The following is a 12,977-nucleotide window of genomic DNA, read 5'->3' as shown; positions in this document are numbered from 1 at the left end:
TAGCTTCATCTCTGGCATCCCTCGTTCGGGTTCACTTTTGCCGGCTCTTTGACTTCTGCTTTCTCTTTCTCATTCCGGGATGACAACATTTCACCCTTGGATCCCCCTCTGCCGGGCTCCGACCCCTCTCGATTCTTAGCCTCATTTCACCGGGTTTACTATGGCTCTCGAGCAGGGTGATAATGGATCACCCCTCTTTACTTTCAATGTTCTCTTTTATATCTTTTATACAGTTCAAAGGTTTCAGGATTCACTTCCCTTTCTTTCACACTGCTTGTAGATCAAAGTCCTTCGATTATACAGGGATTTTGCTTGACCCTCTGTATGACCACTTTGACCTATTCTGCTGACCCTCCTACAGCCTTCTGGTATTCGTAGTTTTCTCTCATATGGGGCTCGGCCAGAGTCTCTTACGCTAGCACCCATGTGGTACTGTTTTCCCTCTGCAACTGTTCTCCCCTTCACACTTTTTCCAGTTCGTTCAAAGTTCATTCATTTTTGTTCAAAACTTGCCACTTTGTGATTCTTACTCAACACAGCCCGGTTCTTATCAGTTCTTCCCTCGACTCACCGGTTATGATGAACCACGTGGCTGTTGCCTCTTTGGCGTCAAGGCCGCTACCACGGGCGTGGGAGCTTCCCTCGCTCCTGCTTATCGGCATAGGCTTGCCCCGTGTACCATTGACATCTGCTGCAGGACACTTGAGCTATTGTTTGCGGTCAGGTGTGTATGGTTTAAGTCAATTGTCTGACTTTGCCTGACCCTCGGGTTGGGACATGTCAGGTAAACAGGTTTATTACACTTCCGTTGTCTATCACAGTAACACAAAGTATTTGTATTGGAAAAAGAGGGTGTTAAAGGTTTCAAGTGTCCTACAGGGTAGGATTCGGAAAGATTGCGAAATGGACGAGAATGAATGGGTTGCAGAACGGAACATAGGGGATCGTGGGACCGGTAGTATTCTGTCATAGGAGATTGGGGTTTCAAAAGATAACAATCAGAGAGACGATATTGGGAGGTTTGCTGGGTAAGCGGAAATAGCGGGGTTCGTGACATGAACTAAGGGGATTGTGGAATTATAGTGGTTTGTCCGATCAGGTCGGGAATGTGGAAAATGATAATCAGAGGGATGGGAAGAAGGATAGGGAGTCTTCAAATGGAGACTGGTGAAACAATGATTCTGCTTTTTGGGTGTAACCGGCTTTGGGATTTTAGAGGATTGATCAAGCATGGAAGGGATGTTGGATCGGGGCAGCAGAGTTCGGTTGGAAGGGAGGCACATGCAATACAGCCTATGAAAGCCTCAGATATCTCGCCCTCCTCTCCTTCTCTGGCAAGATTCTTGCGTCTCCCTTTGGGCATTCTCCTGAGCATAACCCCGGGATCCCATACCCGGGTGATCTTTTCCCACTCGTCTGCCTTTGGGGTCAGGATAAGAGAAAGTCCTCCCTTTCTTGGCCACCTGAATAAGGGACTCTTGAGGTTTCCTAGGTGAGATACCCTCAGGTATTTCACACTTGGCTCTAACAACAAATATTCTTGCTCCATGATAGTCTTCTTTCAGCTTCCATTGTGATTTGCCTTCTCATTCTAGGTTATTTGACCAATGTACCAGAGATCTGTATAGCTATGATGACTGTGCCGGTGTCTATTTTGTTCTGTCTTTTCTTTTTCGTGGCATTTGCATCCCTCTGTCATTGTTCTCCAGCCACTCATTTTGTTTCCCTTGGCCCATCCTGGAATCCAAGGCCCAGTCCAGCACAGAAACCAACCCATTCAAGGAGCACCTACCTGCATTTACCCTATTCAATGAGACTTTTCAATCTGCCCTTTCTTGTGACTTCTGTCAGCTTCAGTGCACTACTTATCTTTGCCAGAGGAGGCAGTACGACTGAGGGAGCTAGCGGCTAGGCAGTTTATAGTTCCTTGCCCACAGAAAAAGGTTCCCTTCCTCCATAGAGGTAACATGTCAACCTGTAAAGTGCTGTAGTATCTCTCTGGAAGCTTCAAGGCTCCATCACCAGACAAAGTATAATGTCTTCCATGGTGGCTTTATGTATATGTCCTTCATTCACTGATGTTCTTCCATCATTTTGTCAAATGTTCTGTTTTCATGTGCCAATGATCTTAGCTCGTTCTTTGTATTTGGCTGGGTTCAGTCTTTACACTATACTCCTGTTGCTATTAAGTCACAATAGTATGATTGCTGTGTGTGTGGCTCCCCTTCCTGTGCTCACTCCACTGCTAATCCCACCACGTTCCAACATCCATACTCCAGTCCAGTTCTTATCCTATGCCTTATCTCCGTCTATTTCACTCGTATTTTCTAAACTGGTTACACTATCATCATGCTTACTGCTCAGTGGAAATCTTTCAATGGTTTCAATCTTGTTTTTTTTGGGATGGATTGAAACCACATCAGATATTTTACAAACCTGAGTCAAGCTGCTCAACAAATTCATAAGTAGAAAGAAATAATACACAGTGGCACCTTTTTCATAAGAAAATAAGTACAAGCATAACATAAAAATAAAGTTTACCACGACTTTTCATTGAGCTGTCTAATACATAACGTTTCTTGTTCAGGACCATGCGTTCATATGAAAAGCAAAATACATTTAATTCCAAAGGAAGTTTGTTTCACAATGGGCTTTCAACAGAGGTGACCCCAAAACAAAACCATTGGATTCTTCAGCATTTGAGTCCAATGCTATCTTATTATTAAAAACTTCTTATGACCCTTCAAAATTCCAGGCCTGTCCACTTTGCTGTTACTCAAATATCAGAGAGGTTTAGCATGTGGTCTTGTCATTGATGGGCATCACTCCTTTCTCAGTACAACGCACTATGTTTCCTGTGACCGTTCTTTTTAAAAGTGTTTACCATTTACAATGTTTGTACTCCTGCTTTATTTTTTTGTTGTTGATATTTTGACTTTTTAAATTATGTAGTTATCTTGTAAGATTTCTGAGCATGGATAAAGTCATAAATACGCAGTTGTAAAATATCCAATATCTGTTTTATGTCTTCCAAGGAACTCCAGTTGATGCAGTTATCCTGGAGGCGCCATTCACTAATATTCGAGATGCCGTAGCCAGCAACCCATTTGCAAAAGTATGTATTGTGCACCCCTTTCAATGTCTTTCTATTGCCAGCAGTGTTTGTGGGTTGCTGCACTTTTTGCATTATACAACGATGATTTGTTTTGTTAAATAGTAACAATGTAACCTTTGTAGATGGAAACAATATTGTCTCCCCAGGTTTGCAAACAAGTTTGTATGTTGGGCTGTTTTCATGCTTGGTGGCTGCCTCGAAACATCTAATTAATTTCAGGATTTGCGTGTGCCAATCTTTCGCCATGATGAAACCTCTGAATCCGTTTTTTGTGGAAAATGCTTTTGAATATCTTGACCATTTGCAACGTCTGCCCTCCAAGCTAGAAATATCTGACCCATAGCTTCAGATATTGTGTTATTGGTCAATCAATAATGAGCAAATATCATGACAAATAGATTTTAGACAAAGCTGTCAAATGGTATTCTGAACACATGCATTCCTAAACTATAAAGAAGGCCAGTTTGCGGTATGTGCAGAATGTGCTATGTCGGAGAATACCTTGGTAAATGCCCTGAACAAATTCCATTCTGCATGTATGTAATCCGATAGCCACTTGATCAAATAAAGGCTGGTAAGCAGCCTAAATATATTTTTATACTGAACTTTAACTATGGAGAAACTACATACTCAATGGTATGGGGTTGATGAATCTTGTGTTAATTGACTTGATGTGTGCTGTTTTTATTACACCACTCAAAGGGAACAACTGAAGGTCACATGATTACATTATATATCAATCCTGTATGAAAATGGAGAACAGTTTTTGTTATTAAGCTATACTATCATGTAGAGAAATTATATAAAAATATCCTGAAGTGACCTTAATAGCTTTCTAGACCCCTCTGCTAACAGCTTTATCTGTGTTGCAAAAAGAGATTCTGTAAGCGTGTGTGTCTATATAGTGTACCGTGGGCTCATAAACAAACATTGTACTCTCTAACAAAGTATGTAGACATTAAATGTCATTACACATAATAACAACCTAAAACAGACATTGCTTTAAACCTACCTTCCAGCCTCTCAGTGGCCTAGAGAAATTCAGGTGAGTCTTCTTATGAAGCTTGTATGGAGATTGGCTGATGAGACCGGCCTGTGCAGATGGCTTACAGAAAATGATCTGAGAGTGAGACGGGACTACACTGGAGACGTAGACAACCTCCCCAAACCCAATCGGAAATGAAACTCACCAACACAGAAAGAACACCATCAGGAGAATGAGCAGCCTCTGGCTAAGCTGTCCATCTTGAGGTTGGGACTTATTATCCCTGCCTCCTTTTCATTCCCCATTTGCAGGGTGACAGCCATGTGCTTAGGTCACCACCCTGTAGAAGGGGGGGAGATTGCACACCTGACCATGGCACTATTGGAATCCAAGACACTGACAGGTCTACAAGTAACTTCTGCAAGTACCCTTTCTTAGATATGTGACGACCCGATAATGGTTCAATCACAAACCAACACAGCCCTCAATACACAGGTGCCCTTAATATACTAAGCACCGTCCAAGGGGAGTAAAGACCCTCCTATGCAATGCAGCACATTTATCTGGGAATGTGGAGTGTTTGATTAGGAGTTGGAGGAGGAGGTTGGAGATGGAAATCGATACCACCAGGAAAAGAGGACATGCTGGAAAGTGGAGGAGTTGGCCCATCAGAAGAAGAGACAGATTTGTGGGGAAGTTGGATAACCGGTACCATTAGGAAACCAACCTCCCACCCCTAAGGGGAAAGAGGTTGAAGCTTTTAACATCGGTGGTGGAAAGGGAAGAGCTAAAGTGTGAGATATCACTACTATACCTGAGGAGGTGGGAGGTGAACAGGTACCCCTCAAGAAAGAGACAATAGGGAAGTTCCAATACACCAGGTATATCCGGGAGAGAAACCAAAGGAGTTGAGAGGAGGTATGAGGTAGGTCAATCCCACTAGGGGCCAGGGATCTGGTTAGAGAGTGGCTGTTTATTAGACCAGGCCCCTAGAGCAGGAAGGTGAACTGACCAAGAGCACCTCAGGCCCCAGCCCAAGAACATGACAGAGAGGGTGAGTCCTAGGAAGACTCAACTAGTGTCTTGACCCTCTGGAGGAGAGATGCAAGCGTGTCCAAGCAAGGAGCATACCAGCCATGAATGAACAATCATCATAATCAATCGTTGAAAGGTTTGGGAACCCCCTAAACCTGTGGCCCGTGGGTGGTTGGACTCCATTGCTTGAACAATTGTAAGAGATATTCTGTATGGTTTATGACACAGACATTATTTGCCATTCATTTCTTTGTGTGCCAATCAGAATAAACCCTCTTCTGTAACTGAAACCTACCCATGTGTCCGCCTGTTTCTGCCTTCCACTTGGGTACCCTTTTACCTATTGCTATAATATCTTTCTAACAAAAATGCTTAAATGTGGATTAAACACAAGCCATGTTCCCAACTAACAAAATAAACAATAAAAACAGATAATTTTAAATCACCCATCATCAAGACTGTCACAAAACAAGTCATTTTCCCCATAAATTCTAGGAGTCCAAAATAAGTCAGGACAGACAATAAATGGCAGCCCTGTACACAGGTACATCCTATAGTAAAGGGGGAGGATAAGTGTAAAGAAAGGATTATGAATTTTACCTAACAAAGCATGGTGACCCAAATTAAAACAAATACCAAACAGCAACAAAAACATAGGAACTCTTTACATCAAGACTGGCACCAATGAGTAGATGGATTAAGAAAATAGATTCTTGGAAGCGGGCACTAGGAAATGACAACAACATTAACGTAATCTGGTATGCGATGGAGATGACAGAAGCTGCTTGTAAGCGATCAATTCAATTAAATAAATATAATGTGGCAAATGATTGAGATAACACAGTCTGCTTCAACAACACCCACATCATTGTATCCCTCCCCAAATGCCATCAGTAAGTACCACCCTAGTCTACAGTATTCAATATACATGTCTCACAGAGGTGCTGCTAACAGGAACCTACAACCCAACACTCAGAATTGAGAGAGAAATGTTTGAGTTGCCATAGATGTTTTATAAAATCAGAATTTTATATAGCACTTCATTGCAGATTCTTCCCAATGCTGAGCAATGTAATAATAGATGATATTGTTACCAATTTTAATGGAACCCAATTTTTCGACCTCTGAAGGATCAAAGGCTGAGTGAGCCATGCTAGGACTGGAGCTTGTAAAGTGCAAGCTTTACCTATGGCAGAGATACGCACTTACCCATGAGGTAACCAAATGTAATTTGAGGATAATGGTGGGCTAAAGAATTGTTTTGGTGCATTGCGTATTTTCTAATCTGCCAATTGAAGTGCCCTTGAAATTTGTGAACGTTTATTCCTGAGTTTAATTTCAAAGTATCTCTACTGACGGGTTCATGTCAATGTTGGTGAATGGTATACCTCTCATGACAGTGGCGATTATTCGCTATCAAAATGCCACCTGCCAATCGTGAACATTTTTAAGTACCATGCCATCATCTTTCCCAAGCAACTTTTTTCAGAAACTGGTGAAGTCCTCTGCATTGTCTTGTGAAGCATCAAATTTTCATTCATAAATTTAAACCTGCTTATAATGCTTAGGTGAACATGAACACTATGGAAAGTTTTACATATGAAAATGGACCCAAACTCTGAAGAAGGATGCAGAGAGTCATCAATTACTACTAAGACACAAGTCAAATCAGTGTCAGAATGATTTTTAAGTAACCAAAGAATTTATAGGCAAGATCATTTTTGGAATCTGATTTTAATTGGATCACAAGTCTCTCTGTCTATAGCAGCATTAACGTGCTGAGAGGAAATATGTATGCAGATTTACTGATTTGTATTGTATTTCTTTTTTTCTTTTTGTGTCTTTTAGAATTAGTGTAACAGGAATCCTGATTGCTACTGTTATGTATTTATATATTATAAAATTGTGTACGGTTTCATGGATAACCGTAAACACATGATTAAAAAAAAAATTGGTCCTTCCCTAAAACTGAAGACAGGCTATAAAAATAATATTTCTTGCATTCATGTGTCGGGCAGTGTCACAAAGTCAAGCGTGATGAGACATAGGCCACAAGTGAATGAGTTAGTTATCTTAAAACTTCTTTATCAGGATATCTTACAGGGGGAAACAAAATCACCTGCCTTAGAACTAGGAAAACCCACAAAATAAATTTGTGTCAGGACAGTCTTCCACCAGCATATGGTCAGGGCCCAAGGTAAACCCAAAAGTTAGTGTCTCATATGAGGAACTACAGTCCATGCGAAGCCACGTCCTAGACTCTGCCTGAAGCTTAACATAACAAAACAGATGAGGTGAATTTGTACCGGTCGATGCAGAAAAACATGAAGTGCTCCAAATAAAACGTATCTCATGATTTCTGTTGCAGCTTTTCGAGGTCCCACATTGTTGGTTTCAGTCTATCAGCAAAGTCCCAGTGTCTAGAATGTGTAGCATCTGTGGAGGTGCTCTTGTAAGGCTAGAGGACAGTGGAAAGGCCTCTCTCTCGAGAGTGAAAACTCTGCACTGGAGTCTAATGGTTGTTCTGAAGTAGATCTCAAGTCTGCACTAGAGCTTGATGGTTGTTCTGCAGTGAGAGTCACGCTGGAGCTGGCCTTAAACTCAGGCCTGGAGACATCGGAAGACATTAACCCCCCGCACCCCCATGCCATCTGCAGGGCTTTTACTGGACCTCTTGCTGCCTCCCTTTGTCTGGGACCTTGGTCTAAAGCTGCCTTTCTTCTTCACCCCAGAGTCGTACCCAGGGGACTTGCACTTAATCCCCCTCTTAGGCACCTCATGGTTGCACCTCCTTGACACTCCTTCACATTCTCATTCCACATCCGACTTTACTTGCACACCCTGTACATTTGGCAACGTGTCCCTCTCAATTCTTCTCTTTTCTCCTCTTCTAAGTTCTTACCAGCTCCTCCTCCTCAATTATTACTATATCTTTCTTCTCCTTATCCCCACCTCTGCTTACCAACTTATCCTGTACTCACTTAAACATTTCCTATTTAGGTCCCTTCTTCAGTTACTTCTTAACTCCTATTTTTGGCCCCTCCTTAATACCTCTCTCCAGGACCCCCTTAGCTCCTCTGTCCGGCTTCTACTGAGTTCCTTCCTTTAGTTGTAGCAACACCTTCTTAGTAGCTCCCTCCAGCTACTCCTTAGACAACCCTTGTATTAGGTACCATTTCTTCCTCACTGAATTCTGCCACCACCTTCTCACTATAAGCCATCTCTTCCTCGGGGACTCCTGTATAACACCTACATCTAAGCCCAATTCTCTCTCCTGAGCCTTGTGGGTATACCTCTAGCTTCCTATCTTCTCCTTACCCCAGTTTCCTGCAGCCTCCTTTTCCCAGCCACATGAGTGTCTCCTCGGTACTCCTGTCTCCTGCTCTAGCCCCTCCTTGAATTTACAGCAGCCAACTCCTTTTCGAGACTACTAATGCCTTTTGCCTTAGGCCCTTCCTTTTATAAGGCCTTAAACCCACCTTCCAGCCTCTCGCTGGCCTAAAGAAATTCTTTTGAGTCTCCTTATGCAGCTTGTATGGAGATTGGCTGATGAGACCGGCCTTTGCGGATGGCTTACAGTTCTTGTGTGCAACTTGGGGTTGATTAATCCCTCCCCATGGGCAATCCTCTCTCTCTTCTTGTCTAGAAGTAGGTGTGTGGAGCACCTTTGAGGTGACTGCTGCACTGCTTGAGTTTCCATTCCATTCCATTCCAGGTCCTGCCCCCCACTGTTCTTTTGTATAGGATACTTTCAATCACGCGAGGGGAGCCAAACCTAAAGGTACCACGGACTCTGCTTGATTGCTGATTACACTCAGTTCCCTTAAAAGGACCACAAGGGCTTTGCGGTTACATGTGATGAGCCTCTACCGGTTGCTACTTGCATGGTAGGGGGAAGGCAGGGGTTCCTTTCCACGCAACCCCTGGGGCCAGCATCACATTGTTTGAGATGGATCCACCCCTCCTGGTGACCTCCATGATTGCAATACGCGGGGGCCTGTCCCAACCTAACTAGGAACTGGGAAACATAAACATAAACTCACAACAGCGGGTTTTCCTAGGGAGATGATTTGATTATTACTTGTGTATATTCTTCACAATATAGCGTTATCAGCCTCTTCCAAGGGCTGAAACGGGGGATAACGGGCCGGCAGCCTGTTTGCTCGGGCCTATAACGAGGGCACTGGGACATTACCCCAGTTACCCATGTTACGCTATTAGCACCCTGGGTTACCAAAGCTGAAACCCGGGATGTTTTAAAAAAAATAATTGGTATTTTCATTCAAATGATGGGATGCGCGCAGCGTCCTGTTCAGTGAATGAAAATACTTTACGAAGATGGCCGTCATGGGTGGAGAAGGCGGAGCTCTGTACGGAGCTCCTCTTCTGTGTTCATGGTGGCCGGGAAATCAAAGCTGCTTAGGCTGCGGGGTGCGCTGCCGCAAACAGGTTAGTTGGACTGAGGTAGGGGAATAGTTTTTTAAAATAGTTTTAAAAAACAGATGAGGGGGGGAAGATGGCACTGTAGGGCGGGGGAGGCAGCCGGCGGGTGAGTTGAGCGTGCGATCCGCGGAGCCTGATTGGCTGCGCCCCCCACCCCGGGTACTAATATCACTTAATGATAAAGAAAAAGCAGACAATATATTGGTGGTGTTAATTTGTTTGAAATCTAAAAACAAATTAGAAGACACTTCAAATTGATTACAAAACACTTCAAATTAAATAAACATCATTATGTTCATGAGGTTAAATTCAAAACATTGCTGTCATCATTTCCATGAAGAAAAAACATGTACTTCCGTTGAAAATACATTCAGAACATGGCTATGATGAATCTTACACCTAAGAACCCAGATAAATGCACTGTGAATTGTGAAAAAATAATGCATTGCAAAGAGCATCACAAGCCCTTTTTGAACCAAATAACAACAAAAAGTGCTGCTAATCATCAAAGTGCTCATATGATGCACTTTTTTTTACAGAGGGTCAATGTCTGCCTTTAGCTTATTGGCTATTGTGGCTGTATAGATGAGGATTGTGAGAAACCTGAGGGTGTCCTCACATTTACTCCCCTGGGATCCTTTGCTCAGGGGGCCAGTGAAGGGCCATCGCTTTTGGATCCCGACCCCGGGGGCGGACAAGAGAGGGAGGATCACCGGAGTAGGGGGTCCTTAGGGAGTGAACAGGGAATGCCTGAGGTTAAGACACAGTATCCCCCATCCCAATTATCCATCACCCTACTCTCCCCCAGCCTTTATGGGACACTACCATTCCTATCCCGTTTCTCCTCTCCCCATTTCCAACATATACTGGGACCAGGAAGAGGCGACCGAGAGTTAGGAGGAAGATTACCTATGGAAAAAGTACTGGGAGGAGGAAGATGAAAGAAGAGGCCTACTACACTACACCACTATGCTACCCCTTTATTGAGGTCAGGCAGAGTCAGGTACTTGACAGGAGTTGTAAACACCTGCACTCTGTTAAATACCACTCCAGGACTGACCAGGAGAAAAAGGGTCCAGAGGGTCAGGCATGTCCTATTAATTGGCCCAATGAGAGTCAGGCAAGGGAGGCCACAGACTCGCACCGGAAACCCCTTAACAGGCCTCAGGTGTATAAAAGGTGGGGCATTCAGCAGTTAGGAGAGCAGAAGAGAGGTTGCGTGGCTGAGTCCAGCAGGTTTTATTTCTAAGACAGTTTTTTGCTAGAGGTGCTGATGCAGGATCTGAAAGAGAGCGGGACACTGAGAAGCTGACCCAGTGTGCTGTGCGGGTTGCAGCGTGGCGAGGGAGCAATGTCTCCAAGGATTCAGATTTGGGCATGCTGAGTCCTGTGGGCCGTTGTCAAGCAGATGCTAGTTCCCCTGTGAAGAGTCCATGTCACAGGGATAACTGAGGGGCAGGAGGTGGGACGCTGACCTCAGTGCTGAAGCCGGTGAGCCTTCCCGACAGCATTGCGTCAACCGGTGAGTTTCTGAAACATGCCAAGAAACTGGTGCGCATGTGAGGCTAAAAGGGAAATTTGAAAATTTGCAAGCGGCACTAAAGAAAAGGAGAGAAACTGAAACCTGTGAGCGGTACAAATGGAAGGAAGAAGGGCCTGAAGTAGCAGAGTGGTCGCGCAGAAAGTAAAGCTGTGTGTTGTCGAAAGTCTCTGATACTGACCCAGCGTTAAAACGGAAGATACAAACAGCACTACTTGAAAGAAGGTAAAAGGGAGAGCTACACCGAAAGTGAAGTGAGAGCAAAACCCCCAAAATATTGTGAAAGGCTGTTTGAAATGAAAAAGAATTGTATTTTGAAAGTGAATAATGAAAAGCAGAACTTTTGCATTTTGTGAGATTTGTGGTGAATATTGAAACTAGGGAGGCCTAAGCTTGGAGAATGGAACCCTGAGAGGCCTAAACGAACTGTGTGCTTTAAGAAGCTTGGGGAAGGGAGTCCAAGCGTATCTAAGAGGGATTTGTGAACTAAGTTGTTTTCAGGCTACCGGAACATTGACTCTAAATTGTTTTGAAGCAACAAGAACCTTGCCTGGAAGGTTCTCAGGATAAATTTAAATTAAACTATATGATGTACTGGCAGTGCCAATCCTGACAATAAGTCCACCTGAATCCAGTCTTGGACATATTTATTTGGGACACTATTTCACCTTTAGAGCAACCCTGCACAACATTTGTTTCCGGAGTCAGGGCAAGCATAGGTTTGACACAGGCAGTTTTTGTTTTGGGATTTACATACATCTAGTATCAACAGCCGTTGAGGGAAAAACGCAAATTAGAGATGGGTAATGCTAGGCATTACACTAACCCCAAATATTTTAAATGAAGGTTTTTGAACTGTTATCTCTTGTGTCTGTGTCTCTCTTGTCACCATGCATACCTCACAGGTTATGTGGATGTTTCGGCGAGGGGGTCGGTCAAATCACCTTTGTCAGGTCCGGGAATCACTGGTAGACCCTGTCCATAAAAATACAGGCCATATTAAAAACAAAATAGCTTGAAAACAAAACTTTGTTGTCTGTCAGGTAATGCTTTTTTCAGGAGCTACCTTTGTAGTGGTACAAAGGGCGTTGATTTATAAAAACAAGAATGATGATCACCATGCTTTTTAGAGTAAAAGGGAAATCACATGGAAATAAAAAGGCAGGAAAATTATACAGTTTGGCTGTTTGTTTTTTTGTTGGTTGTTAAGCCTAATTGCTTCTTCTCTAATTCCCAAACATGGAGTTTCTGCACTTTCTTACCATACACTCTATCACTCTCTCTAATTCCCCCCTACACTTCTCCCCCCTCTAACTGGCTCTCTATTTCTCACTCACCTTTCAGACTCAAAGTTAATGTTTATGACAAATATAATATGGCACATAACTCACAAGTACTTATAGTTCTATTTATTCATTCTAAATTATTGCAGAAGTACAAGCACCTACAAGTTAAACATGTTTGTTCTCCTGAGCAGCATGAATTGAATAGCTCAGTGGGTAAATGTATTTACATCAGAAATTTTGTAACATGGAAGTCCGAGCTGGATAAATAAATGCCGTTGGCTTGATGGGAGGCAGGCTCCCCCTGCTTTACAATCTGTGTATATATTTCACAAGGTTTCTTTCTTTAAAGCCTTTGCTTCCATGCAAAAATCAATTGACAAGTAAATTTCTACTCTTTCTGACTAAGAAGCTTCCATTTAGGTATTCCAAAATGTTGGCATGTATTGTACAGCCAGATGATTCATCTAGCATTCTGCATCTGGCTACGCATGGGGTGATATTCCCCATGCCCTCCTTTCTCTATCTAATCACAGGTACCAGCCCAACAGGCATTCCCCCTGGCATGAATTAAAC

At 43.2% G+C, this 12,977-nt stretch overlaps 1 protein-coding gene across 2 annotated transcripts in view; it reads left to right on the top strand.

Moving 5' to 3' along the window:
• The window catches only part of ABHD12B (abhydrolase domain containing 12B), a 304,395-nt gene that overhangs the window by 245,331 nt on the left and 46,087 nt on the right, over positions 1-12,977 (top strand). For both annotated transcript variants that reach the window (XM_069638955.1, XM_069638954.1), the window contains exon 9: positions 3,036-3,115. In XM_069638955.1, the coding sequence (XP_069495056.1) occupies positions 3,036-3,115 (80 nt within the window). The remainder of the gene's footprint in view (positions 1-3,035; positions 3,116-12,977) is intronic.

Source organism: Ambystoma mexicanum, chromosome 14 (genome assembly GCF_040938575.1).
Source record: "Ambystoma mexicanum isolate Mex_15411 chromosome 14, UKY_AmexF1_1, whole genome shotgun sequence".
NCBI lineage: Eukaryota > Metazoa > Chordata > Amphibia > Caudata > Ambystomatidae > Ambystoma > Ambystoma mexicanum.
The sequence above is the reverse complement of the archived record's forward strand: the minus strand, read 5'-3'. Positions and strand labels throughout refer to the sequence as shown.